This window comes from Chlorocebus sabaeus, chromosome 16, assembly GCF_047675955.1.
Source record: "Chlorocebus sabaeus isolate Y175 chromosome 16, mChlSab1.0.hap1, whole genome shotgun sequence".
NCBI lineage: Eukaryota > Metazoa > Chordata > Mammalia > Primates > Cercopithecidae > Chlorocebus > Chlorocebus sabaeus.
Window position 1 is genome coordinate 70,410,151 of NC_132919.1, and position 25,858 is coordinate 70,436,008.

The window sequence follows — 25,858 nt, forward strand, 5'->3', positions numbered from 1 at the left end:
ACCAAAGTAAATTCCTGATGGATAGCAGCATTAAGTGTAAAAAACACAACCATAAAATAGATGAAAATAAAGTGAATAGTTGTCTGATTTGGGGATAGAGGAGAACTTTTGAAACATAAAATGGTAGGAAAAAAGATTTGCCTACATAGAAAGAAATTTCTGTGCATAAAAATATAGACACAACTAAAATAAAGTGATATACCCTGGGACAAATTTTGCAACTTGTGTGTGTGACACAATGAAAAGTTAATATACTTGGCAGGAAATAAGTTCATATAAGTAAGGTAGGAAAAATGGGTGGCTAATTAGAATGAGCAGATAATTTCCAAAAAGGAAATAACAGTGGCCTATAAACATATGCAATGACAAATAAATACTATAATGAGACTTCATAATTGGCCTACCCAATTGACAAAGATATTTTAGGTATTTTAAAAATAATAACTTATATTGGTGAAAGCACTGTGGAGTGAATACAAATGAGGACAATTTTTCTGGAGAATAATTAAAAAAATAATTTCAACTTTTCTTTTGTATTCAGGGGGTATATGTGCAGGTTTGTTACCTGGGTATATATGCTGAGGTGTATGGCACAATTGATCTCATTATCCAGGTAGTGAGCATAGTAACCAATAGTTATTCTACCCTTGCCCCCCTCCTTCCCTTTCCCCTCTCATAGTTCCCTGTGTCTATTGTTACCATATTTACATCCATGTGCATCCACTGTTTAGCTCCCATTTATAAGTGAGAACACATAGTATTTAGTTTTCTGTTCTTGTATTAATTCACTTAGGATAATGGCCTCCAGCTGCATCCATGTTGCTGCAAACGACATGATTTTTTTTCACGGCCAGGTAGTATTCCATGATATATATGTGCCACATTTTCTTTATACAGTCCACTGCTGACGGGCATTTAGGCTGATTCCATGTCTTTGCTATTGTGAATAGTGCTGCAATGAACATGTAAGTGGATGTGTGTTTTTCTGGTGTAACGATTTATTTTCTTTTGGATGTATACCCAGTGATATGATTTGGATCTCTGTTCCTGCCCAAATCTCACGTTCAGTTGTAATTCCCAATGTTGGAGGTTGGTCCTGGTGGGAGGTTATTGGATCACAGAGGGGATTTATCATGAATGGTTTAGCACCAGCCCCCTTAGTTGTGATAGTGAGTGAGTTCTTGTGAGATCTGGTCATTTAAAAGTGTGTAGCATCTCCCCACTCTCTCTCTTCCTCCTGCTCTGGCCATGTGAAGTGCCAGCTACCCTTTGCCTGCTGCCATGATTGTAAGTTTTCTGAGGCCTCCCCAGAATCTGAGAAGATGCCTGCATCATGCTTCCTGTATAGCTTATGAAACTGTGAGCCGATTAATCCTCTTTTCTTTCACAATTACCCAGTCTCAGGCATTTCTTTATAGCAGTGCAAGAACAGACTAATACATCCAGTAATGGGATTGCTGGGTTGAATGGTAGTTCTATTTTAAGTTCTTTGAGGAATTTTTAAACTGCGTTCCACAGTGGCTGAACTAATTTACATTCCCACCAACAGTGAATAAGTGGTCCCTTTTCTCTACACCTTCACCAACAACTGTTGTTTTTTGACTTTTTAATAACTGCCATTCTGACTGGTGTGAGATGGTATCTTATTGTGGTTTTGATTTGTATTTCTGTGATGATTAATGATGTGGAGCATTTTTTCACATGTTTGTTGGCCACTTGCATGTCTTCTTTTGAGAAGTGTCTGTTCATGACTTTTGCCCACTTTTTAACAGGGTTGTTTGTTTTTTTCTTGTTGAATTGTTTATGTTTTTCATAGATTCTGGATATTAGATCTTTGTTGGATTCATAGTTTGTGGATATTTTCTTCCATTCTATAGGTTATCTGTTTAATCTGTTGATAGTTTCTTTTGTTGCGCTGAAGCTCTTTCATTTAATTAGATCCCACTTGTCAATTTTTGTTTTTGTTGCATTTGTTTTTGGGAACTTAGTAATAAATTTTTCCCCAAGACTAGTGCAGAATGATGTTTCCTAGTTTTTCTTCTAGGATTCTTATAGTTTGAGGCCTTACATTTAAATCTTTAATCCATCTTGAGTTAATTTTTCTATATGGTGAAATATAGAGGTTGTTTAATTCTTCTGCATATGGCTAGCCAGTTATCCCAGCACCATTTATTGAATAGGGGGTCCTTTCCCCATTGCTTATTTTTGTTAACTTTGTCAAAGATCAGATGGCTGTAGGTGAGCAGCTTTATTTCTGGGTTCTCTATTCTGTTCCATTATATATGTCTGTTTTTGTACCAGTACCATGCTGTTTTGGTTACTGTAGCATTATATTGTACTTTGAAATTGGGTAATGTGATGCCTTCCACTTTGTTCTTTCTGCTTAGGATTGCATTGGCTATTTGGGATCTTTTCTGGTTCCATATGAAATTTATAATAGTTTTTTCAAATTCTGTTAAAAATGATGTTGGTAGTTTGATAGTGTTGAATCTGTAGCCATGTTGCAATAGATACTGTGTACTTACATCATTTTATATATATCTTGATATATCTCTGTCATAAACTCTTAGAATATAAATTATTGGATCAATTAGTTTTTGCATTGGTAATTTTGATGGATATTGCCATAAAGGTTGTACCAATTTAAACTCCTATCAGCAATGTGTGAGACTATCTGTCTCTTCATTCCTTATTACACAATGTGTTATCAAAAGATATGACCTTGCAAATCTTATAACAGATAGGATTTTGGAATAGTTTTAATCTGCTTTTCTGTTATTGTGAATGCAACTAAGCAATATTTCATATGCTTAAATGCTATTTATATTCCCTCTTCCATGAATTATCTTTTCATCCCCATTGTCAGTTTTTCTATTGGGTTGCTGGTCTTTCTCTTTGATTGATGGAAATCCTTTGTTAAGTAGAAAATGAAAGCAAGCTTTGTCTATGAGTTACATGTGTTGTTCCCAGGTTTTCATTTGCCTTTGACATTGTATTCAAATAATAATAATAATAAAATGTTTACATTATAAATTTCATACCTACACACTGCAAATTTCTAAAAAATACAAAAAAGAGAAGAAAATAAAAATCATTTATCATGTCATAATAAATACATTTAGTGGTAATATTTTAGCTTTCCTTTTAGTGTTTTTTCAAAGATCTGCATGTACATATTTATATTAATGCAGATAAGTATCCATAAAGATATATACATATATAAATATATTATAACATGTATTAGTTACAAATTTCAAAATTCATGTTCTAAGATATGTTAAAAATATATAACTTAATTTTTCTCTGAGACTGCTTAAACTTATTTCAAACCCTCATTCCAACTTATGGGGGAAAAAAATAAAAGTTCTGTGTAAACACAGAAATCATTCAGGATTTCTCCCTCCCAACCTTCATGTGGAGGTGGTATCTGAGCTTTGAGGAGTGTTATGTTTGAATGCAATGGAAATTTCATAGCCTTCAAGAGGCTGGCAACAGGTTCATGGTGGGCATCTACTGAAGTATACATGGCCCTCTCTTACTCTTGGCCCAATCATCCCTCTCATGGCATCAACTAAGATATTGGAGTTCTCTCTGATCTCTAGTTCACAAGTTCTGCATCCTCTCATCACCCCATCCAGGAGGCTAGATGGACCTGGTCATCTGACAACCCACTCCCCTGCATTGCAAAAGTCTACTTCGAATTGCATAAGCTAAGCATTGACCTAAGTCATTCTCTCTGCATTTCCACAGTAATAACCTTACCCTGGGGGCAGCAAATACAAAAAGTCCCCACTGCTGCCCAATTTGTGTGGAAAGACAACAGTGAAAGAAACTGCAGAAGAAAAATAACACCAGTGAATACTTCAAGTCCTCATCATGACATGTACATTTACACAATTGAAATCATAGTGTATAATTTGAGTTGTACACTGAATGTTGTACTTAATCTGAGTAAATGCTCATGAGTATATCAATTGTTAAACATAAAAGTTTGATAATGTATATTTTCAAGTTGTTCAAACAACCAAGTGTTCAATATGTATACATTTATATTTACTCATTTAATCAAAACAGCTCTATGAAACTGTCACCATTATTATCCTAATTTCTGTTTTATAGATGAAGAAATTCAGGTACAGAGGGGTTAAGTAATTACGGGAGCAGTGAGGGAGTGGGTGAGAGGCAGGAGAACTGAATGGTGAGCCACTGGAAGATGAGGAAGACTTTCTACTCTTTTGTACCTTTTATCCTGGGAATGCTTGACCTCTTATTAAAATAAATAAATATGGGCTGGGCATGGTGGCTCACACCTGTAACCCCAGCACTTTGGGAGGCCGAGGCGGGCAGATCACCTGAGGTCAGGAGATACAGACCAGCCTGTCCAACATGGTGAAACCCTGTCTCTACTAAAAATACAAAAATTAGCCAGGCTTGTCAGTGTGTGCCTGTAATCCCAGCAACTTGGGAGGCTAAGGCAGGAGAATTGTTTGAGCCCAGGAGGTGGAGGTTGCAGTGAGCCAAGATCAAGCTACTGTACTCCAGCCTGGGCAACAGAGTGAGACTCTGTCTCAAAAAAAAAAAAAAAAAAAAAAAAAAAAGGATGTGTCTGCCATAGACATTGCTGTATTATGCTCACTCAGAGGTGCCCATCTGTGGACGTGGTATGGTGGAAGAAACACTGGACCAGGAGGGCGAACATCTGGGCCATGGGTCCAATTTACCACGGATGTGTCGTCTCTGGTCCTTGGTGTCATCTTCTGTAAAACACAAGTGCTTGGCGGTGATGGTCATAATGGGATTAGATTATATCAGTGTTTCCTAATGTAACCTGAGTTACCTGAGAAAGTTTAAAATATATAGCTTCTCAAGTTCTCATAAGCACACATTTTGATTTATCATAAGGACTGGAATACAGTTTGGGAATCTGTACTTTTCAAAAGGCCCCCTTTTAGGCAATTCTGACATAAATCCCTGGACCAGATGATGTTTCAGGGGTTCCTCCCAGCTCTAAAATTTCATATCCTGTGAAGTATTGAGTATCATATCAGATCCAAGTAACCCATTCATCATTCAGCCTCCGGACCCCCACCCTGTCCTTAGTCCTTCTAGCCCTTCTTAGAGGCTGTCTTACTTCTAGCCCATCTGAAAAAGAAAGGGAAATGAAAAGGAAGGACTGGATCTCTTGATCCAGATCCTTACTTCCATCCCTCCTTCCATTCTCACCCCACCCCTATCTTCTGTCCTCCACCCCTACTAGATGTTGTATTCCAGCTCCAGGGCTGCCATGGGCACTCCAAGAGGAGACAAGGTACCAAAGTCCAAGAAAGAGACAGAAATTTTGACCCATCTCAGAATTTACACATGGACCTGAACCATCTATAGATTTTAGACTCCTTCCAAAGACATTTTATTCCTGGGGATGACACTGGGTATTTTGTACTCTAATTTCTCCTTCTGCCAGATGGTCTATAAGGTTGGAGCTCTTTTAAAAAAGTGCCTAACATTCCCATTTTAATGTAGGGTTTTGGATATTTACTGATCTCCTTCCTGCTTGCTTCCTTCTTTTCTTCTTTCCTTTCTTCCTCTCCTTCTCCTCTTCTTCCTCTTCCTGCATCTCTTCCTTTCCCCATCAAGGAAAGGCCTGGGGCTGGAGTGGGGGTGGGTAGAGGGTTCTGATTTCAGTTTCTTCCCACCTATTTAGAGAGAAGTGTGAGTATTCAGCTCACCATGGAGCCAAGACAGACCGTGCCTCACCAGCTTCTTGCAGCTTTACGATGAGTCTCTCTCCATTTCACAGGGCAGTTATTACTCATGATTGATGCTCACGGGCCAAGCCTAAATGTGTGGCACACTCCCCATACCACACACAGACACAAACATCTGCCTGGCTCACGTGAACCGGGGTGAGGATGCCATTTCCACCTGGGAGAAGCCACGGGATCAGGCCTTCTCAGCAGCCTCCACTGGTGTCAGGGGGAACAGGGCATTCGGCTGTTGTGGGTCTGCCTTTCCGGGACTAGCATCCATGGAAGATGGGGTCCATCACCAACGTGGGAAGATGCGGGAGGTGAGCGCCTCATTCCAGAGCCAGAGGCTGTGTCGGCTTCCGCCTTCTATCTTCAACCTTGGCTAATGACAGCTGGCCGATGCTTGGCCATGATGACAGGCCTTTTCGAAGATGTATTTTTACCCTCTGGACAAACAGCAGTTGGCAGGAGTGGGGCGTTTTTATGAGTTGAGGTACTCAGGACTGGAAAACAAACAGCCAGTTGATGAGCCGGTCTTATGGAAACTTGCACAAATAATAACAAAGAAAACATCCCGTCCCTCGTGCCTGGGTGAGGGGATATAAAAGCTGCCGTCCAACTGGCTGGCCACGGTCAGTCGTGGGGAACTCCGGCTGCATTACTGACCTGCGAGCTGACAGGCCAGGACCATGGGGTGCTGCCCGGGGGACTGCTTCACCTGCTGCACCCAGGAGCAAAACTGCTGTGAAGAGTGCTGCTGTCAGCCGGCCTGCTGTGGCTGCTGCGGCTCCTGCTGTGGCTGCGGGGGCTCTGGCTGCGGGGGCGGCTGCTGCGGATCGTCCTGCTGTGGATCTGGCTGCGGGGGTGGCTGCGGAGGCTGCGGAGGCTGCGGGGGCTGCGGCGGTGGCTGCTGCGGATCCAGTTGCTGTGGGTCCAGTTGCTGCGGCTCCGGGTGCTGTGGGCCTGTGTGCTGCCAGCCCACACCTGTATGCGACACAAAATGAAGACCTCTCCCTCCGCCACTGATGCAGTCCCACCGAAAGCCTCCATCTGCTCCAGGGGGACAGCCCCTCGTGTACAGAACCTTCCATGCCCCCAAGACAGTGTCTTGCCTTTCTCTGATTTGCAGAGGAGAGCTTGTTCTCCAACGCCTGCTCTGGTATTTCGAGGCACTGAGAACAAGAGCCGTACTCTGATGCAACATTAAAACTGGGTCACAACAAAGTGACCCCAAGCTCAAGGGTGAATCCCCAATACTTATCGATTCACGTGAAGTTCGATGTCTTGTACTATAAGACATCCTCTTCTTCAAGGTATCTTTGGGACTGATCCTTCGCCCTGGCTTTCTGCTGCTTCTGAGATGCAAAAAAAAGTCTACCTTCTTTGTGATCCTCTTAATAAATTTGAGCATGCTGGCATAACCTGGTTAGTTCTCTTGCCTCTTCCTTGATCTCCCTGCTGAGGACTGGGTTAGAAAAATTCCCTCTGGCATCTGTTTTAGGGTTTTTGAAATGTGGGTTTTGGATCACCTGCATCGGAATTACCTGGGAGCTTGTTAAAACTGGAGATTCTGAGGCCCTCCCTAAGACATACAGAATCGGAATCCACCCAACCGTGGCCTGGGAATCTGTATTTTTAACAAGAACCTTAGATAATTCTTATGCACTGAAGTTTGAGAACCATGGATCTAGACGGAAGCTTCCGTGTGCTGCATGAGATTCACTTGAGAAGCTTTTAAAAATATAGATCCTTGGGTTTTATCACTGGAGATTTTACCCATTAGCTCTAGGGCCTAGAGTCCCCCCGGACCTGTGTTTTTAAAACCTCCTGGGCAAATGCTGATGCTGGCCACATGTAATGGTGATTGAAGGGCATGGCTTTCTTCTGCACTACAGTTCTCCTAGGATGGCTCTGCAGGAGGGCTTCAGGCTTGATCGGAACTTTCTGGCAAAGTGGGAGAGGAGGCGTTGGTAAAACAAGATTGGTTCTGAATGGAAAGGAGTTCTAATGGCAAAGCTTGTGAATTCACAGTTTCTGAGGATGTTCTGCGCAGCACAGTCTCTTCTTCCAGCCTCATGCTCGGCCGGGTCTCACTTTTCCGTGCTAGGTTGTCTTACCTGGAACCAGCTACGTTTCTTCTGCCTGAGTCCTAGGGAGCAGGGAGTGAGTACATCTCTGCTAGGCAGGGCCCGGCCGAGGTGTGTGGGTCCACCGGGGAGCTTAAAACTCAAAAGATAGTTGATTCAACCTCTTGTTGAAAGTGATCTTAAGCTGTATGTAGAATACAACTAATTTTACTCTTGCCCTGGAAAAATAATGTTTACTTTTATGCCTACAAAGTGATGTTTCATTTGACAAAGAAAAATTGTTTTCTGATTAGAAGCATAGCAATGATCTTTGAAAAATGAAGAAATACAAAAATATATAAAGAATAATAGTATTCTGAAGGTTCACCACTTGGTTTATTACTGATAAGCTTTCCAGACTCTTTTCTAAGCATATTTATGATAAAAACTGGGATTATGTTGCTTTTACCTTTTTCTTCAAAAAATTGTTTCTTTTTTTATGGTCAACTTTATTGAAATATAATTTACATATAATAAAAAGTTCCCATTTTTAGTGAACAGTATGATGTGATCTGACATTTGTACATACTTATGTAACCACCACTGCACTCAAGATCTTTATGGAACTTTCCATCACCCCAAAAATTCCCCAGTTTGCCCTTATAGTCAGTTTCTCCCCTATCCCCAGACCCTGGCAACCATCAACCTGTTCTTTATGTTACTATAGATTTCACCATGTCTAGAATTTCATATAAAAGAAATAACGCAGTGCGAACTCTTTTTCATTTTGCTTAACATGTTTTATATCTATTCATTGTTGCAGGTATCAATAATTCATTTTTTTCTACTGAATAGTATCCCATTGTATAGATAAACTACATTAAAAATATATTCACCTACTTATGGGCATTTGGATTCTTTTGCATTTCTGGCTGTTATGAATAAAGCTGCTATGAGCATTCTCGTAGAATTTTTTTTTTCTTTTTTGGTGAACATATGTTTTATTTTGGATACTTAGCAATTGGATGGCTGTTTAAATGGTAAGTGATTGCTTAACCTTATATGAAACTGCCGAGTTGTTTTGCAAAGTGGCCACAGTATTTTGTATTTCAGCCAGCAATGTCTGAGAGTTCCAGTGTCTATGTCCTTGCTAACACTTAATATTATCAGTCTTTTTATTTCTAGCCATTCCAACAGGTATATAGTGGTAGGTCATTGTGTTTTCATTCATTTACGAACCCAGCAGTATTATTAGCATCTTCTTTTGGAGAGAACCTGAGATTTGACTCTGCCCTGGCTCAGTTTCAGACTCTACTATTTGAGCCATTTTCATTCTGGCTGGAATTGGCCTCCTAGGAACTGGTTCTTTAACTCCCAAGACAAAGCCACAACCAGAGCAGGAGCTGCCAATGGGATGCACCTGTCCAGAGCCCAGAGAGTCTGCATTGAGTAGCTGTGATTCAGAGCAGCTGATTATTCTATTGCTCATGGTCATGCCTCCTGGATGCATGAGCGGAGGTAGTGATTTTTGAATTACTGATACAGGCTTGCCCTTCTTAGCTATCCACAGAGGTTCTCATTTATTCGTTTAATAAATACTAATTGTGTGCCTCCAATGTATCAGCTGCTGCTCTGGGTGCTGGGTATACATCTGTGTGTAGACAAGGTCCTTGCCCTCATGGTGCTTATATGAGGTCAAGGGAGTGATAAGAGCTGTAAAGAAGAATAAAGTAGAAATGGGCTACATAGTTGAACGACCTGCCTTTTCATTTAGCAGGGAAGGATTCTTCGAACAGATGACATTGCAGCACAATGGATGGGTTTCTTGGCTGAGAGAGTTTATGAGAAATTTGTTTGTGGGGCGGACTTCCATTCACCACTGGTTTAGCTGAGGAAGAGAAGTGAATGGAAAAGAGAAGGGTCTCAGCGGCTGCTCTGCCTTTCCCTCTGCAGGCCTGTCCAAAAGTCCTCTTTGCCCACTGCTTGAGAGCCACATTTAAAAGAATGGCACTCCCTGTTCCTAATCTTCCATTTTCAGCCACCACGACCCATCTCTCAGGTCTCCGAACCTACCTAGTTCAGGTTGTTGCCATGAAACTTCTGAGTAACTGCCACAGACCCCTAATGGTCTGCTTGCCTTCAGACTTGCCCTCACCCTCTCTTCTCCACATCCAGAGAGAGGGCACATCTTTCTGAAAGGGCAACCCCAATCAAGTTACTCCCCTGCTTAAACCCTTATTATCATTAAAAAAATACAACTTCTTAATCATGGTCCACAAGACCTTTCATGATTGGGTGCCTAGTAACCCCTCTAGCCCCACTGCTTTTCCCTCCTATCCCCTCTGCTTTTCATCCTGGCTATGTTGAATCATTTGCTGCTTGCCAAATGTAATGTGCTCTATGTCTTTGATTTCCACATCTTATCCTTTTCCTGCCTTTATGACCCCCTTTTTGTCCACTGTCTTTATTTTTATTTTTATTTTTTTGAGACAGAGTCTCGCTGTGTCGCCCAGGCTGGAGTGCAGTGGCGTGATCTTAGCTCACTGCAAGTTCTGCCTACTGGGTTCATGCCATTCTCCTTCCTCAGCCTCCTGAGTAGCTGGGACTACAAGCACCCACCACCGTGCCTGGCTAATTTTTTGTATTTTTAGTAGAGACGGGATTTCACCGTGGTCTCGATCTCCTGACCTCGTGATCCACCCGCCTCGGCCTCCCAAAGTGCTGGGATTACAGGCGTAAGCCACCGCACCCAGCCCTGTCCACTCTCTTTGAGCCTTCATTTTACTTGCAAAGGCTTCTCTAATTCCCCCCAAAACATGTCTTTTTTTCTTTTTATTTTTCTTTGGGACAGAGTCTTGCTCTGTTGCCCAGGGTGGAGTGCAGTGGTGCCATCTTGGCGCACTGCAACCTCTGCCTCCCGGGTTCAAGCAATTCTCCTGCCTCAGCCTCCCAAGTGTAGCTGGAATTACAGGCACATGCCAGCATGCCCAGGTAATTTTTCTATTTTTAGTAGGGATGGGGTTTCTCCATGTTGGCCAGGCTTGTCTCGAACTCCTGACCTGAAGTGATCCACTCACCCCAGCCTCTCAAAGTGTTGGGATTACAGGTGTGAGCCACCATGCCCAGCCTCCAAAAACCATATCAATATCTCTCCTGGGTGCCTCCAAAGTGAGGGTCTCAGGGAGCTGTCACAGTCAGGCAGTGACCTCTCAGCACTCACAGGAAGCATGGCCACCTCTACCATGTCTGGCAGATGCTGTTCTAGGAAATGCCTCTCCATGCCAGCTATCTCTCTCTGCTGCATCCACCCCCTGCATCCCTCTTTCACAACACTTGCAGTCTGTACCATACTTGCTTATAGATGTGTCTATCTCTCTTCTAAACTTGGGCTCCTTGTGGCCAGAATTGCAACTCACTCTTTTTGTATTCATCACACAGAACCCAGTGTTGGCTGAATTGAGTGCAGAAATAAAAGAGAAACTGAGTCAATGATTGCATGAATTAATAAATGAAGGGAGGGATGAATGGATGGCACAATGGACGGCAGAATGCCTCAGCTTTTCCAAGCAAGAGCCTGCCTTTTGTGTTGATGAAAACGTATGGTGGAGGAAAACTAGGCCCTTCACTGAGCAAGATGTTAAGTCCTGGTGTTCAGAAACCTACGATTCATTTCTCCCTTCATCTGTCTCAAGAGTAGCAAAGACGAGTCTCTTGTTTACAAAGTCTTTGAGAGACACACCTGAGAAGTCTCTTGTTTTCACTCTTGACCCTTTGGGTCTTGGAGACTTCTTCTTCTTTTTTTTTTTTTAAAGGAACTGTCAAAATCGTTAAAAGCAAGGAAGACCCTGGAGGTCTAATGAATGTTTGAGGAAGAGCAGAAAGGCTGGGTTACATGCTTTCCAGGGACAGGTCAAGCCAATGTTCTATGCTTATGGGATAGCGTGGAGGATGGCGGTGGGCTGAGCCGACGGTATGTGACTTTGACGAAGTCTTCTGAGAAAGGTAGGTCTAGACAGGTTGGTGAGAAGGAGGGACAGCAGCCTTAGATCAGGGACAGGCTGTGTGTGATCTTCAGCAAGTGACTGAAACTTTCTGACCCTCTGACCCCATTTCTTCATTTCTTTTTCTTTCTCTTTTCTTTCTTTCTTTTTTTTTTTTTTTTTTTTTTTGAGACAGAGTCTATCTCTGTCACCCAGGCAGGAGTGCAGTGGTTTCATCTTGGCTCACTGCAACCTCTACCTCCTAGGTTCAGGTGATTCTCCTGCCTCAGCCTGCCAACCATTTGGGATTAGAGGTGTGCACCACCATGCCTGGCTAATTTTTGTATTTTTAGTGGAGATGGGGTTTCGCCTTGTTGGCCAATCTGGTCTCAAACTCCTGACCTCAGGTGATCCGCCTGCCTCGGCCTCCCAAAGTGTCGGGATTACAGGCATGAGCCATGGTTCCTGGCCCATTTATTCATTTCTAATGGTGGAGAAAAATCTCTGCCTCGTGGGATTGCTGGTGGTTTTAAGTAAGATCATTACTGTGAGGTGCAGTCATTTAAAATCCAGTCCAGTTGTTCTTCTCCCAACTGAATTCATCACCTCTTCTCTCAATTAATCTCTGTATGCCTATTGTTGAACTTATCATTGTATTGCAGTGAGTTTGTCTGCATGCTTATCTGCCCACTAGACAGCAAGATTCAACAGAATGGGTGAATAGGTCTTATTCCTGTGGCATCCTCTGAACCCAACCCAGGGCCTTGTATGGAAGACTAGAAGTTGGATAAATTATAAGTTTCATTCTTCTTTCCCTGTTCACAATGCTCAGAAACATAGATCATCCAGTTTGGAGGTGAGGGTGCTTCTTCCAAGACTACCTGTAGCTCTGAGGATTCCAAATTTAGCACATCAGTAAATAAACAGCTTCTTTATGGGTAGATAAACAGCTTCCAGATCAACAAACGGTGGTATAATAAGATGTTCCTCTGCAAACTGGCCCAAACAACAATGAGGAAAAGATGCAGGAGTCCCAAACAGAACACGCCAGTGAGGGGATATAAAAGTGAGGGCCTCAGGAAGCTGTCACAGTCAGGCAGCGACCTCTCAGCACTCAGCACAAGGAAGCACGGCCACCTCCACCATGTCTGGTAGTTGCTGTTCTAGGAAATGCTTCTCTGTGCCAGCCATCTCTCTCTGCTCCACCGAGGTGAGCTGTGGAGGCCCCATCTGCCTGCCCAGTTCCTGCCAGAGCCAGACATGGCAGCTGGTGACTTGTCAAGATAGCTGCGGATCATCCAGCTGTGGACCACAGTGCTGTCAGCCCTCCTGTCCTGTGAACAGCTGTGCCCAACCCCTGTGCTGTGAGCCTGCCATTTGTGAGCCTTCTTGCTCCGTGAGCAGCTGCTGCCATCCCGTGTGCTGTGAGGCCACCACCTGTGAGCCTTCTTGCTCCGTGAGCGGCTGCTGCCAACCTGTGTGCTTCGAGGCCACCATTTGTGAGCCTTCTTGCTCTGTGAGCAGCTGTGCTCAACCTGTGTGCTGTGAGCCTGCTATTTGTGAGCCTTCTTGCTCTGTGAGCAGCTGTGCTCAACCTGTGTGCTGTGAAGCTGCTATTTGTGAGCCTTCTTGCTCTGTGAGCAGCTGCTGCCAACCTGTATGCACTGAGGCCACTTCCTGCCAACCAGTCCTCTGTGTGCCCACTTCCTGTCAGCCTGTCCTCTGCAAATCCAGCTGCTGCCAGCCAGTTGTCTGTGAGTCCAGCTGCTGTTCAGCTGTCTGCACCCTGCCTAGTTCCTGCCAACCTGTGGTCTGTGAGCCTGCCTGCTGTCAGCCGGTGTGCCCGACACCTACCTGCTCTGTGACCAGTGGCTGCCAGGCTGTCTGCTGTGACCCCAGCCCTTGTGAGCCATCTTGCTCAGAGTCTAGCATCTGCCAGCCAGCTACCTGTGTGGCTCTGGTCTGTGAGCCAGTTTGCCTCCGCCCTGTCTGCTGTGTTCAGAGCCCGTGCGAGCCATCTTGTGTCCCCAGCACTTGCCAAGAGCCTTCTTGTTGTGTCTCCAGTATCTGCCAACCCATCTGCTCTGAGCCCAGCCCCTGCTCACCAGCTGTCTGTGTGCCCAGTCCATGCCAACCTACTTGCTATGTAGTCAAGCGCTGTCGTTCTGTCTGCCCTGAGCCAGTTTCCTGCCCATCTACCTCCTGCCGACCTCTTTCCTGCTGTCCAGGGTCTTCTGCATCTGCCGTCTGCCGACCAACTTGTCCTAGGACTTTCTACATACCCAGTTCCAGCAAACGGCCTTGCAGCGCTACAGTTTCCTACCGCCCGGTCTCCCGTCCTATCTGCCGCCCAATCTGCTCTGGACTCTTCACCTATAGGCAGCCATATGTGACATCCATCTCTTACCGTCCCTCCTGTTACCGCCCATGCTACTCCATCCTGCGCCGCCCAGCCTGTGTCACTTCCTACTCTTACCGCCCAGTCTGCTTCCGCCCGTCTTGCACTGAGTCCGACTCTTGCAAACGGGATTGCAAAAAATCCACTTCCAGCCAAGTGGATTGTGTTGACTCAACCCCCTGCAAGGCGGATGTCTCAGAAGAGGGTCCCTGCCAGCCCACTGAGGCCAAACCCATCAGCCCAACCAACCGTGAGGCTGCAGCAGCTCAGCCTGCTGCCAGCAAGCCTGCCAACTGCTAAACTGGCTTCAGTCCCCCAATTCTTGCAAAGCAAGCCACCAGCTAGAGACAAAACTACACTGTCCTCCCCAAAGCTCATTATGACTTAGCTAGGAGCTCTTTCTTTTTTTTTTTTTTTTTTTTTTTGAGACGGAGTCTTGCTCTGTAGCCTGGGCTGGACTGCAGTGGCCTGATCTCAGCTCACTGCAAGCTCCGCCTCCCGGGTTTACGCCATTCTCCTGCCTCAGCCTCCGGAGTAGCTGGGACTACAGGCGCCCGCCACCACGCCCGGCTAGTTTTTTTTTTGTATTTTTAGTAGAGACGGGGTTTCACCGTGTTAGCCAGGATGGTCTCGATCTCCTGACCTCGTGATCCGCCCGTCTCGGCCTCCCAAAGTGCTGGGATTACAGGCTTGAGCCACCGCGCCCGGCCGGAGCTCTTTCTTTCTGCATTGTTACTCACCATCTGCTTACACCTCAAAGAACTCATCAGAAATGTCAGTATCCTGATCACTGAAATGAAGGCCTTCTGGACAGTGAGAGGGAGACATTCCAGGTTCTTGTCTTCTGCTGCAATTAAGCTGAGAAAAACTGCTTTGCCACATCATCTCAGGTCTCTTTCCTGCACGTAGTCTTTTCTGTCACCACGTATGTGCTCCCTTGCTATGCATGCTTGTGTTCCTTAGGGACTTCTCCAATCAAGTAAAACATGTAACTGTCCAATAAAGGTGGTTAAGCTGAAGCGACTTGCTGTTCTCCTTGCTCTTCCATTAATGCCATAGTCTCATCAGTGACTTGCTTCTTCTTCGACAGCAGCTTCATTCAACCATCCATCCACCCACCCATCCCTCAGGCATTATTAGATAGCAGCTAGGTGCCAGGGATTGTGTTTAGCTCTAAGGATAAACAGAAGTCTCAGTCTTTGCTCTCAAGAAGCTCACTCTCTGGTGGGCAGCAAGACAATTATGACATTCCTTTGTGCCAAGTACTCGGAGATAAGCACAGAGCACCATGAACTCAGTAAAGCGTGGTGGGGGAACAAGGAAAGAATTATTGGAGAATGTGATACTGGCATCGAGTCTTTCAGTATGAGCAGGAATCAACCAGCTACAAATAGGAAAGGAGAAGTTTTCTAGGCAAAGGAGACATGTATGAGTGAATGGGGCTTGAGAGTAAATTGTTCATTAGGTGAGGCGTGGACAGAGTTGTTCTTAGAGGAATGAGCCACGAGGTCAGGTTGTAGACAGTGATCTGTCTATGTTGGGCCTTGCATGCTAGACAGAGGTGTCTGGGTTTGATGCAGGGCTGACATGAAGGCATCAAGGGGCTGCATGCAGGGAGGTGACAGGAAGGGCACCAGGTTTTGGAACATCCCTCTGGCCTTGGTGTGGAGAACTCAATGGAAGAACATGGTTCTGGATATAGAGAGGCTGGGGAGGAAAGGAAGCCAATTTTTTTTGGGTCCACAGTGGAAGAAAAATAAGTGGAGATCAGAGATCATACTTACAGCAAAGAAGGTTGGGTAACTTGGATTTCTTGTGTGAGAATTTTGTTTATGTTCTCCTAGTTCCTCCAAGACACTCATAGGATAAATTCCATATCTTACAATCTCCAAGGACAGAGTCTCTTCAAAGCAGTCACTCCCTACACTTACTGCACAGAATGGAGGCCTATTCCTTGTCCTCAAGGTGCAGGTTGAGTCATCCAGAGCACAGTGTGAGGGTCGACCAGGGCTTCTCAACTCCAGCGTTATTGACGTTTTGGGCTGGGTGATTCTTTGTTGTAATGGCTGTCCTGTGAATTGTAGGATGTTAAGCAGCATCGCTGGCCTCTATGAACCAGATTCTAGTAGCATCCCTTGAGGGTGATGATCACAAATGTCTCCAGACATTGCCAAACATTGCCTGGGAGTGCAAAAATCACCCCTGTTTGAGAATCACTGGGTCAGACTATGGTAGAGGGAGAAAGTCAAAAGCAAAACTTAACACATTGATGTTGGAGTTACTGTCTCATCAAGCCATTGGGATTTATCATTGTCTCCTTCCAGAGTCAAGAGGGGAGCTGGCCAGCCGGATGCTGTGGCTAATGCCTGTAATCCCAGCACTTTGGGAGGCCCAGGTGGGCGAATCATCTGAGGTCAGGAGTTCAAAACCAGCCTGGCCAACATGGTGAAACCCCATCTCTACTAAAAATACAAAAATTAGCTGGTCGTGGAGGTGCACACCTGTAGTCCCAGTTACTAGGAGGTTGAGGCAGGAGAATTGCTTGAACCCGGGAGGAGGAGGTTGCAGTGAGCCAAGATCGTGCCATTGCACTCCAACCTGGGTGACAGAGAGAGACTCCGTCTAAAAAAACAAAACCAAAACCAACACACACACACACACACACACACACACACACACACACACAGAGAGAGAGAGAGAGAGGAGTTGGCTAGGGTTTTGAACCTCTGTACCAAGCATTGGACTAAGTATTTCATATGGATTACAGCAATTCTGTGAAGTAATATGCATTCTCTCCTATTTTTTCCCTGTACATAAGATGCAGAATTTGAAGGACAAACAATCCAAGTGCCCATCCATGGACAAGTAAATTGTAGTATATTCACACAATGGGATATCATACTGTGAAAATGACAGGACATGGGGACATGCAATAGCATGGGTGAATCTTACCAACATAATGTTGATTGATATAAATAAGCTCCAGAAAACCATACATGTGTGTATATATTTATGTATATTAATATAATGTGTGTATATATATACACACAGCCAAACATACGTGAGTGTATTGTTCAAAAACCGCAGGCACACATATGTATGAGTGTACATGCATTTATACACATACACACATACACAAACATATATATATACACACACACATATATATAAAGGGAGTGATAAAATTCATGATTGTCGTGGCTAGTAAGTAACATGCAAATGACTAAAACCCAATTCTTTCCAAAGCCTAGGTTCTGTGTGGATCATCATATTTCTCAATGTGGTCACAAGGTGTCTTTGTTGATACAGTGGGTGTTTTTAGTGCCTTGAACTATAGCAAGACAGTTGTTCTTGTGATTGAGAGGTTCCTTTAGGAGGAAAGAAAACAAGAGCAGAATCACTTAGAGAAAAATGGATGTAGAATGGATTGCTTTAAAACTATAAAAGTGGTATAGGATATTGGACTGAAGTTGATATGATTTTTCAGTTGTACTCATGTTCCCATTTTGATTGACATATTTGGTAAGACTGAAAGCATTAAATACTTCCTTTGGGAAGATGAAGAGCTTTGGGGTGTAAATATTCAGCAATAAAACACAGTGCATGGATTCCTGCAGATTGAAAGATGCCAACATGAGTAGAGACAAGAAGGAGGGCAAAAGAAGTGATCCATGGTGTGACATAGAAACCAATTGTGGGGAAAAAGGCATTTCAATGACAGGGGAGAAGGTTTTCCAGACATTGTTCTGATCAAAAACATTGCTCTTCTTTTTGAAATGAGGGTGAGGAGGGTGCCAAGGAGAAGGCATTTTGTAGCTGGGGGTTTGCAAAGTACCCTCCAGTGTTTCCAGTATTTTCAGTAATTTGTGAAGCAACCAAAACAAACAAACACCCATAAAAAACGAATCTGAGACACGGCAATGCAGTTGATGAAATTGCCATACTTTGAAGACTTAGGTAATTAGCTAACACATCCAACAGATGAGTTAGTGGCAGACCCAGAAATCAAGGCCAGCCCCATCTGGCTCCCCACACCATGATCTTTCCACTCCGTCATGCGCTCCAGTATGAACCAGACCAGGACATTGGCTGGTGTAGAACACTGGACCTGGCTGGTGATGCGGAGCCAGGACAAGCCCAGAGGAAAAGCAGAAGGGCCAAGAAAGTCCCTTATGAATTCCTCTTGGAAGGGATTGGTTTAACATTAACACCACTTTTCAGTGATTTTTTTTTTTTATTATCACTTCTGGCTGTTGTGTTTTTATTTGTATAGAATTCATATGCGTTGATGCCCTAGGGTGGGTTTGATCCTTCTTGATGAAATATTTGGCAGTTTTTTAAATTTCCAAAATTAAAAGACTGTGTTTGAGTGTATTGATAAGCAGAGGTAAGTACTCACACCAGTGTGGTCCAGTTGCTGATTACAGTCACTGGAATGGGCGGAGGATCCCCTGGATAGGGCCTGGGCAACCAGCCCACGAGCTGGCCTGCTGCCATAGGAGTGTCAGCCTGCAGCCACTATATCAGTGTCGCCCTCTCCCTGCCTCCCCAAAATCAGGGAGTCTAATAGGTGGTTAAGATCAGGGGTTTGGCGGTCAGACAAAGCTAGGTTTGAATTTTGTTTCTATGCCTTATCATTCGCATAATTTTGGGAACATGATTTAAACTCTATGAGTTAGTTTTGCCACTTCTTCCGGTTTTTTCTTTTCTGTTCTAAAAAAATATTGAGAGGAACCAATTTGGGGGAGATTTTAGGCTTCCTAAAAAGGCCAATGAAGTTTTACATTTTAATATTAACTTCATTTTAAACCTGGTTTCTTCTGTATTTATTACTTTTTTTTTTGCCACTTCTAACATAGTGATGACAATTATACTTACAAAAGTCATTGTGAGGATCCAATGAAAAATGCAGTCAAGGACTTGGTCTAGTAACTATGCAATAAATGAAAGTAATTTCTATTGTTATTATTAGTAATAGTACAGTAAACAAGTTTCAGGAATGCTAAATGGGAAGGTTTTAAAAAGAGGTGGAGGCACTTAAGTGTCCCTGGGTTCCATGGACTAATTTTCCATTTCCCATCTTGACACCCCCTCCCCAAACTGGGTCAAGGCTTCATTTCTGATTGAACAGCGCAAAGCTGCGTTCCTGGAGGAAGAGCAGAGCCGCTCTGGCTTGGTAGAGGCCCCCTGATGAAAGGTTAGTGCCAGGAAAGGCCTACTTCAGTAAGGCTGGGGAGCAACCTGTAAAAGAGACAGCTCATCCAAGAGCAGGCGCAGTGTCAACGAATCCAAATGCAGTGCAGAGCTCCCGACTCAACAGACACATTTTCAAAGTTGGAACAACATGTCCCAGGCTCCTGAAGCCTGTTAATCAGATGTTTGCATGCAAGTGAGTAAAAACAATAACAAGGAAAGATGCTGCATGTCATGCCAGCACCCCTAGTGAAGGACTATAAAAGCCCCTCTGTATCGGATGTCTTTCAAATGCAGGTATACTGAGCTTGCGACTTCCCAGAAAGGTCAGCACCAGCACCATGGCAGACAGCTGTTGTCCTGGAAACACCACAGCCATTCCAGCTGTGCCCACCATCACCACATACCCAGTTAGAAGCGACTTTCGGCATGCTCTCTGTTTGCCTAGTTCCTGCCACAGCAGAACGTGGCAACTGGTCACATGCCAAGAAAGCTGTCAGCCATCCATTGGTGCCCCAAGTGGCTGTGATCTTGCTTCGTGTCAACCTACCTGCCTCCCAGCAACGTCTTGTGTGGGTTTTGTTTGCCAACCTGTGTGCTCCCACGCAGCCTGCTATCAGTCTGGCACTGGTCAGCCTCCTTGTCTGGTTAGCTCATGTCAGCCATCCCGCTCGGAATCTACCTGTTGTCAGGAAAAGTGCTGCAATGCCAGTCCCTGCCAGCAAAACTCCTGCCAGGAATCTGTCTGCATGTCTGGATCATGTCAGGCAGCTTGTGGCCAATCAGTCTGCTGTGATGCTGGATCCTGCCAGCCATCCTGCTCTGAAGTGACCACCTGTCCGGAAACTTCTTGCCTACCAACCGTCTGTACAGTTAGTCCATGCCAACCAACTTGGTGCCAAGGAAGTTCATGTCAACCCGTCAGTGGTGAAGGCCAGCCCTGTAAATCAACTTATTATCAACCCATCTGCTATATTTTCAAACCTTGCCAATCAGCCCTCTACATGCCTGTTTCCTGCCAGCCATCGACTTGTGTGTTCAGTTCTTGCAATACTACTTGCTGCGTGCCTTCCCTTTGCCAGCCACTTCACTGCCAACCAGCTGCTTCCACATGCTTCATCTACCAGCCAGTGGCTAACTGCCAGGTCCCTTGTTCCGCAAAGGACTGTTGCAAACCAGCTTCCTGTGACACTGTGATTTCTGGCCAACCAACTTGTGATGGACCCACTTCTTATAACCAGAGTGGCTGCAAATCAGCTTGCTGTGTGACTGGTTTAGGCACATCACCCAGTGGTGCCTCCAATTGCTTGCCAACTTCATGCCAATCCAGCTGTGAGTCCAGCTTCTGCAAGGCAACACTTTGTTAATGGAGCACTCTTCACACCTCCTCTGAGGGTCTGCCGCTGTCTACAAATGCATAGCCATCCCTGGGTGCCTGCCTCCCACCGAGTACAAATGCTGCCTGCTTTCTAACTTTACCGTGAGTCTACCTCCACATTCTTTCCACGTGCAGACCAGGTAACTTGTCCAGGCACAAAGAGATCTTTCTTAACCAAGAATAACCTTTCAGCAACCATGGACTACTACACTGCTGCTTGCATTTCCTGATGATGTCAATTCATTTCATTTTAGCAGATCCTCTCTTGTTTATCTTTCTTGATGCTGCCTGGTCTTTCAGAAGACCCCTTTGCTGCTAGCTGCTAATAAAAATGTGACTGGTTAAGTATAATAAATAAGACTCTTGGAGTGCTTTCATTCCTACGCGCACCCCTATGTAGATTTCCTTCAGGTCACATTTGAGCACAATGAGCTTGAGTCATCTAAGTCAGTGGGTCTGCATTGGTCTGCAAGGGTAGCTGGTGTCTAGGATTATAGATTCTCCAGCTGGACGAGAGTAAGGGCAAACAGTTCACTGGCTTCCAAAATTTTCAGCACCAAGAGTTCTTTTGAGCTGAGTGGGCTCACTTTCCCTACAGTGAGTAGACAGGAAGTCAACAGCAAAAATGTTTCTGGAAAGCCACAGATGAAAACAAACATGAGGTATTGGCCATGGAGAATTGCTTAGGGTTAATTTAATTTTTTTTTTTTTTTTTTGAGATGAGGTTTTTGCTTTTATTACCCAGGCTGGCAATGGCGTGATCTCAGCTCACCGCAACCTCCACCTCCCAGATTCAAGCAATTCTCCTGCCTCTGCCTCCCGAGTAGCTTGGATTAAGGCATGTGCCACCACGCCAGCTAATTTTTGTATTATTATTATTTTTTTTAGTAGAGACAAGGTTTCTCCATGTTGGTCAGGCTGGTCCCAAACTCCTGACCTCAGGTGATCTGCCCACCTTGGCCTCCCAAAGTGCTGTGATTACAGGCATGAACCACCACGCTCGGCCAAGATTCATTTTAATGATCAATTTACCTAGTCACCAATTTAAATAAAATTAAAAACTCTTTAGAATTTTTTTGTCAGTTTGTTTGTTTGCTGCTTTTTTGACACTTTAAGAGACGGTTTTAAGAACCATTAGTTGAAGGGAACTTAAATGGGTAGGCTGATTTTCTTTTGGGGAAATCTTAGAGGAAGATTTACGGTGTTTTCTTGCAGCAATGGTACAGGGTCTTTCCTCCGGGGATTCAGCCTCTCCTGTAATCAAGGAGTTCTGTGTCTGTGAAATAATTTAGATCTAAAATTGCATGAAAGGTCATGACCCTCTACTGCGACAACTCAAGTCACAATGTTTGGCTGCCAGGCCCTAAGTTTGCTGAGTAGACCAAGTTATGCTCTAATAGGCCACCTACACATTTTGTTTCTAGGGATGCTATGATCAACGAGCCACTGCCAAAGAGCCCTGCAGGCCAAGGTACTTTGATGGTTGGTATGTTCCTCCTTCCTTCCCAGTAGATGTGCCTACCTTATCTTTTGGGGTGGGTAAGTACTGCTAACTTTTCTCTGATGCTCTGGGATTCCCTACTCCCCTCTGACACCAGGGAGTCCATTTGGAGGAGGTCATCCCCTACCATCTGGCCTACGGTGAAGAGTTAACTAACACAAAGCTGTTCAAGGACTCCTCTTGTTGATGTATTTCTCAATGAAGGGGGTGTCTTCTAGGCTTTTATGTGGAACATAGTTGTGGGGTGCACACTGTGTATGGTCAGTGCAGTCTAATGTTCTCTTTCCCTGCGCCTTTGGTCTCTCTCCTCCACATCATGCTAGAGAAGTTCTGGCATCTCAGCCTCATTACATGTAGATCACTGTTGAGTTCAAGTTTCAGTCCATTAAACAAGCTATTTTAGCCGCCTCCAGTTGCATGGTTAAATGTGATAAATCCGAAATCTCTAGTGAGTGCCATCACATCAACAAATTTGGGTCAATCTGGTGTTATATTCCTCCTTCCTTGGTCTAGACCTTTAAAAGTCTATTTTTTGTACACGTTCTTGCAGGTTTCTGCAGATATGTATTAGTAAAATCTTGCAAGTCTTTTGGTGTGTAAGTAAGTTTCTCCTGGGTTGTAGCATGCTCCTGTCCACTTAGAATATGTTGAAATTTGACTCTAGTTATGAATCTCGTGGCAACAGTGGTGGTTGTGGTGGATTCTAAGGAGAGCAAGCATCCTGTTTCAAGGCCACTCCAGCTGAGGTTATCACAGGATTTTCAATAAGAGCACACCACTCTTCTCAAGACAGTGGAGGGTCAGTTTACTTGTTTCCACTGTAAGGGAGGTTCAGAATTAATCTCACACAAATAAATGTTGTGTTTGATTTTCAGAAATCTTGGCCCTGTGGCTATAAGAAATAAGTGATTCCTTTAGGGTTGTCATGGAAACTCTAGATGGTGACTTGAACTCAGGGTTAAATGACTTGGGCCCAAGATTTTCTTTCTGCCAGCACTCAAAAGCCCCAAAACGATACACCACCTGAGTCCTTACAGTCATCATTACAGCCATGAGGGTCAAGTGGCCATTTGACTGTCATGACACTTGACCTGATTGGTACCTTGCCATAGTTAATCACAAGTGACGGCTTGATGAATCATGATGCTACACCATGCCATGGATTATTTTCATTTCATTTCCCACTGGCAAGAATTTTAGCACTGTGCTCAAGCCCAAGGGTATGACCAAATCAATCTCCAAATCCCATCTTTATGGAAGATCTTTCTTCCTGGTACCATTCCCAGTACCAATTCTTTATCAGTCAGAGTCTAATCAGGAGGGAGAAAAATCCATATATTAATTTGTACAGGGATGGTTAATATAAAGAATTATTAACTATTACAGGGGATTGAGATAAAGGGGGACTGGCTAGTGGGAGGTAAAGAGAACACTAAAAAATATAGGAATAGCAGATATTAAAATCTGTTACTGCTCCTAGGTCTGAGATAGGAAGATAATTCCCCACCCTCACCCCTAGGCTGAAGTCCAGACTGTGTTGGAGAGAACACAGCTGTGACTCACTGGATGGTGGTGAGGTTTGCTGAGATGCCACACTGGTGGACTTGCTGGAAATTTGCTCTGTGGAAAGCCACGTGCATTGCAAGAGTTGGTCTCCACTGAATCCACATGTGCTGCTTGTGCCTGGTGAAGAACACAGAAGCCAGGGAGAGAATACGTCTTTCCCCCAGTGTCTTTCCACTCCTTTCTATTGACAAAGTTTAACATTGTGTCAGCTGGCCAAGGAGAAATATTCATAGGATCCCTCTGTATTATCATAGAGCAGGCAATGAAGGGTGTACTTGTAGGTGAGCAGCAATAATTTAGTAACTAGAACACAAATCTTCATAGTTCACATTTTTTTTTTTGTCACTGATGTATACTTTGGAGCTGTAGAGAGATTATTAGTGGTTCTATCCCCAGTTTCAGAATCGCAAGGGTCACAGTCATGAAAGAAGATTCTGGGTCAAAAAAGAGGGGGATGGCCACAAGAACAAAATCTAGCATCTGAACATGGAAATGTCTAGCTGGAGAATTTCTACCCATAGTTGAATTGACTAATGTCAGCATTGGTAATTCTGCTTCTTGAATCCCTAGATACAGGTGGGTTTATCATTTCAACAGTTCAAGTAGCTAGATCTGTTCTAGTCTTCTGATGGGTATTTTCCTCTTATTTCTAACTATGTATGGCTATTGCCTTCAGTACCTTTTCTACCCACACACATGCACACATACATACATGCATACACATGCACTCACACACACACTCAGACACACATGCGTGCACGCGCACACACACACACACCACATTTCAATTTAGTTATATGGCTGCACTTAAGTTGATTTGTTTGCTCCATAATTTACAATGGCCTATAAAACATGCCTAGCCAAACCTGAGTAAAGAGCACTAAAAGACTGATTTTAGCATTTTAGCCTTCCCCATCTAACTGGCCCAGCTGATATCACCCCCTTCTGCCCCCCTGTCTTTTGGATGACTCCTGTCCCAGTGTAAATGATTGGGCTTCTGTCCTTATGTCTTTATGACCAGTGCCCTGACTTTCTCCTAGATTGGGCCTTCTCCCCAGCCTGAGGAGGGACCTTAGGATTTGCTCATAAACTTACCTGATGCTCACTGGCTGAGCATCTGTTGTTTCAATCCTCTCAATCACTGTGGTTTGTGGTTCTCATTAGTTAAATAGGTCTTGCCAGTATGTGTGGGACATTCTAAAAAAATCCTTATAGATGAAGGAAAACTAACCAAAAGAGCCCTGGAATAATGGGACATCAAGGTCCACACTGTGCATAGGCTGAGCTGGGACCTGAGTGGAAGGGAGGGGCATGATGTCAGGCGTGGAGGGTGGGCTCTGTATAGAGATAACTTCCCCAGAAACTTGCAGCTTTTCCTATTCTGGTGCCTCAACATACCAAAGCCATACCTTTTGCACTAGTAAGTGTGATCTTTTCTTTGTTTTTCTTATGATGTTTTACTCCATCCCAGGGAAGAAGTTTTTGATGAAATGTTATGGGCCTAATTAAAATAAATTATATATTGGTTATTTATATGGAATATAGGACTCACCCAATCGCCAACCCCTTCTCTCTCTCTCTCTCTTTTTTTTTTTTGAGAAAAAAAAATCCCAAAGTGTTGGGATTACAAGCGTTAGCCCCCAACCCCTTCTCTTTAAATCACTAGTTAGAAAGTTTATTTGTATAGAAGCAAAGAAATAATCAGTGCATTAACCTTTAGCATTCAAGTCAAAGTGTATCCTGTGGAAAGGTGATCAGGAATGTGGTAGACGAGAACCACCATTACATAAAGATACTTCCCTGTTGGCAATTCCTTTGCAGGGAGACTAGGACTTGCAAGTTAGCTAGGTGCCTGCTGGGTTCAACTAACTTGCCACTGAGAAAAGCACTGATCAAAGGGTGCAGCGGACAGTTGTATCTCTAATTAGGAACTTCACAGTGTGATCTCACTGGTCACTGAGGGACAAGAGTATGGGTGTTTGCCTTATGACCTACCTGCAAATGCAACTCAGAGGAGGACCTCTATGTT

At 44.1% G+C, this 25,858-nt stretch overlaps 3 protein-coding genes across 3 annotated transcripts; all 3 read left to right on the forward strand.

The window, feature by feature from the left end:
- Positions 1–6,376: 6,376 nt before the first annotated feature.
- Positions 6,377–7,171, forward strand: KRTAP17-1 (keratin associated protein 17-1). Its single transcript, XM_008012730.3, has one exon. The coding sequence runs from the start codon at positions 6,437–6,439 to the stop codon at positions 6,749–6,751; it is 315 nt and encodes a 104-aa protein (XP_008010921.1). The 5' UTR covers positions 6,377–6,436; the 3' UTR covers positions 6,752–7,171.
- Positions 7,172–12,698: 5,527 nt separating this feature from the next.
- On the forward strand, positions 12,699–14,491 carry KRTAP16-1 (keratin associated protein 16-1). The gene has a single exon (XM_008012731.3). The coding sequence runs from the start codon at positions 12,938–12,940 to the stop codon at positions 14,489–14,491; it is 1,554 nt and encodes a 517-aa protein (XP_008010922.3). The 5' UTR covers positions 12,699–12,937.
- A 5,234-nt stretch (positions 14,492–19,725) lies between these two features.
- KRTAP29-1 (keratin associated like protein 29-1) lies at positions 19,726–20,816 on the forward strand. The gene has a single exon (XM_008012733.3). The coding sequence runs from the start codon at positions 19,726–19,728 to the stop codon at positions 20,749–20,751; it is 1,026 nt and encodes a 341-aa protein (XP_008010924.3). The 3' UTR covers positions 20,752–20,816.
- The last annotated feature ends 5,042 nt before the right edge of the window (positions 20,817–25,858 follow it).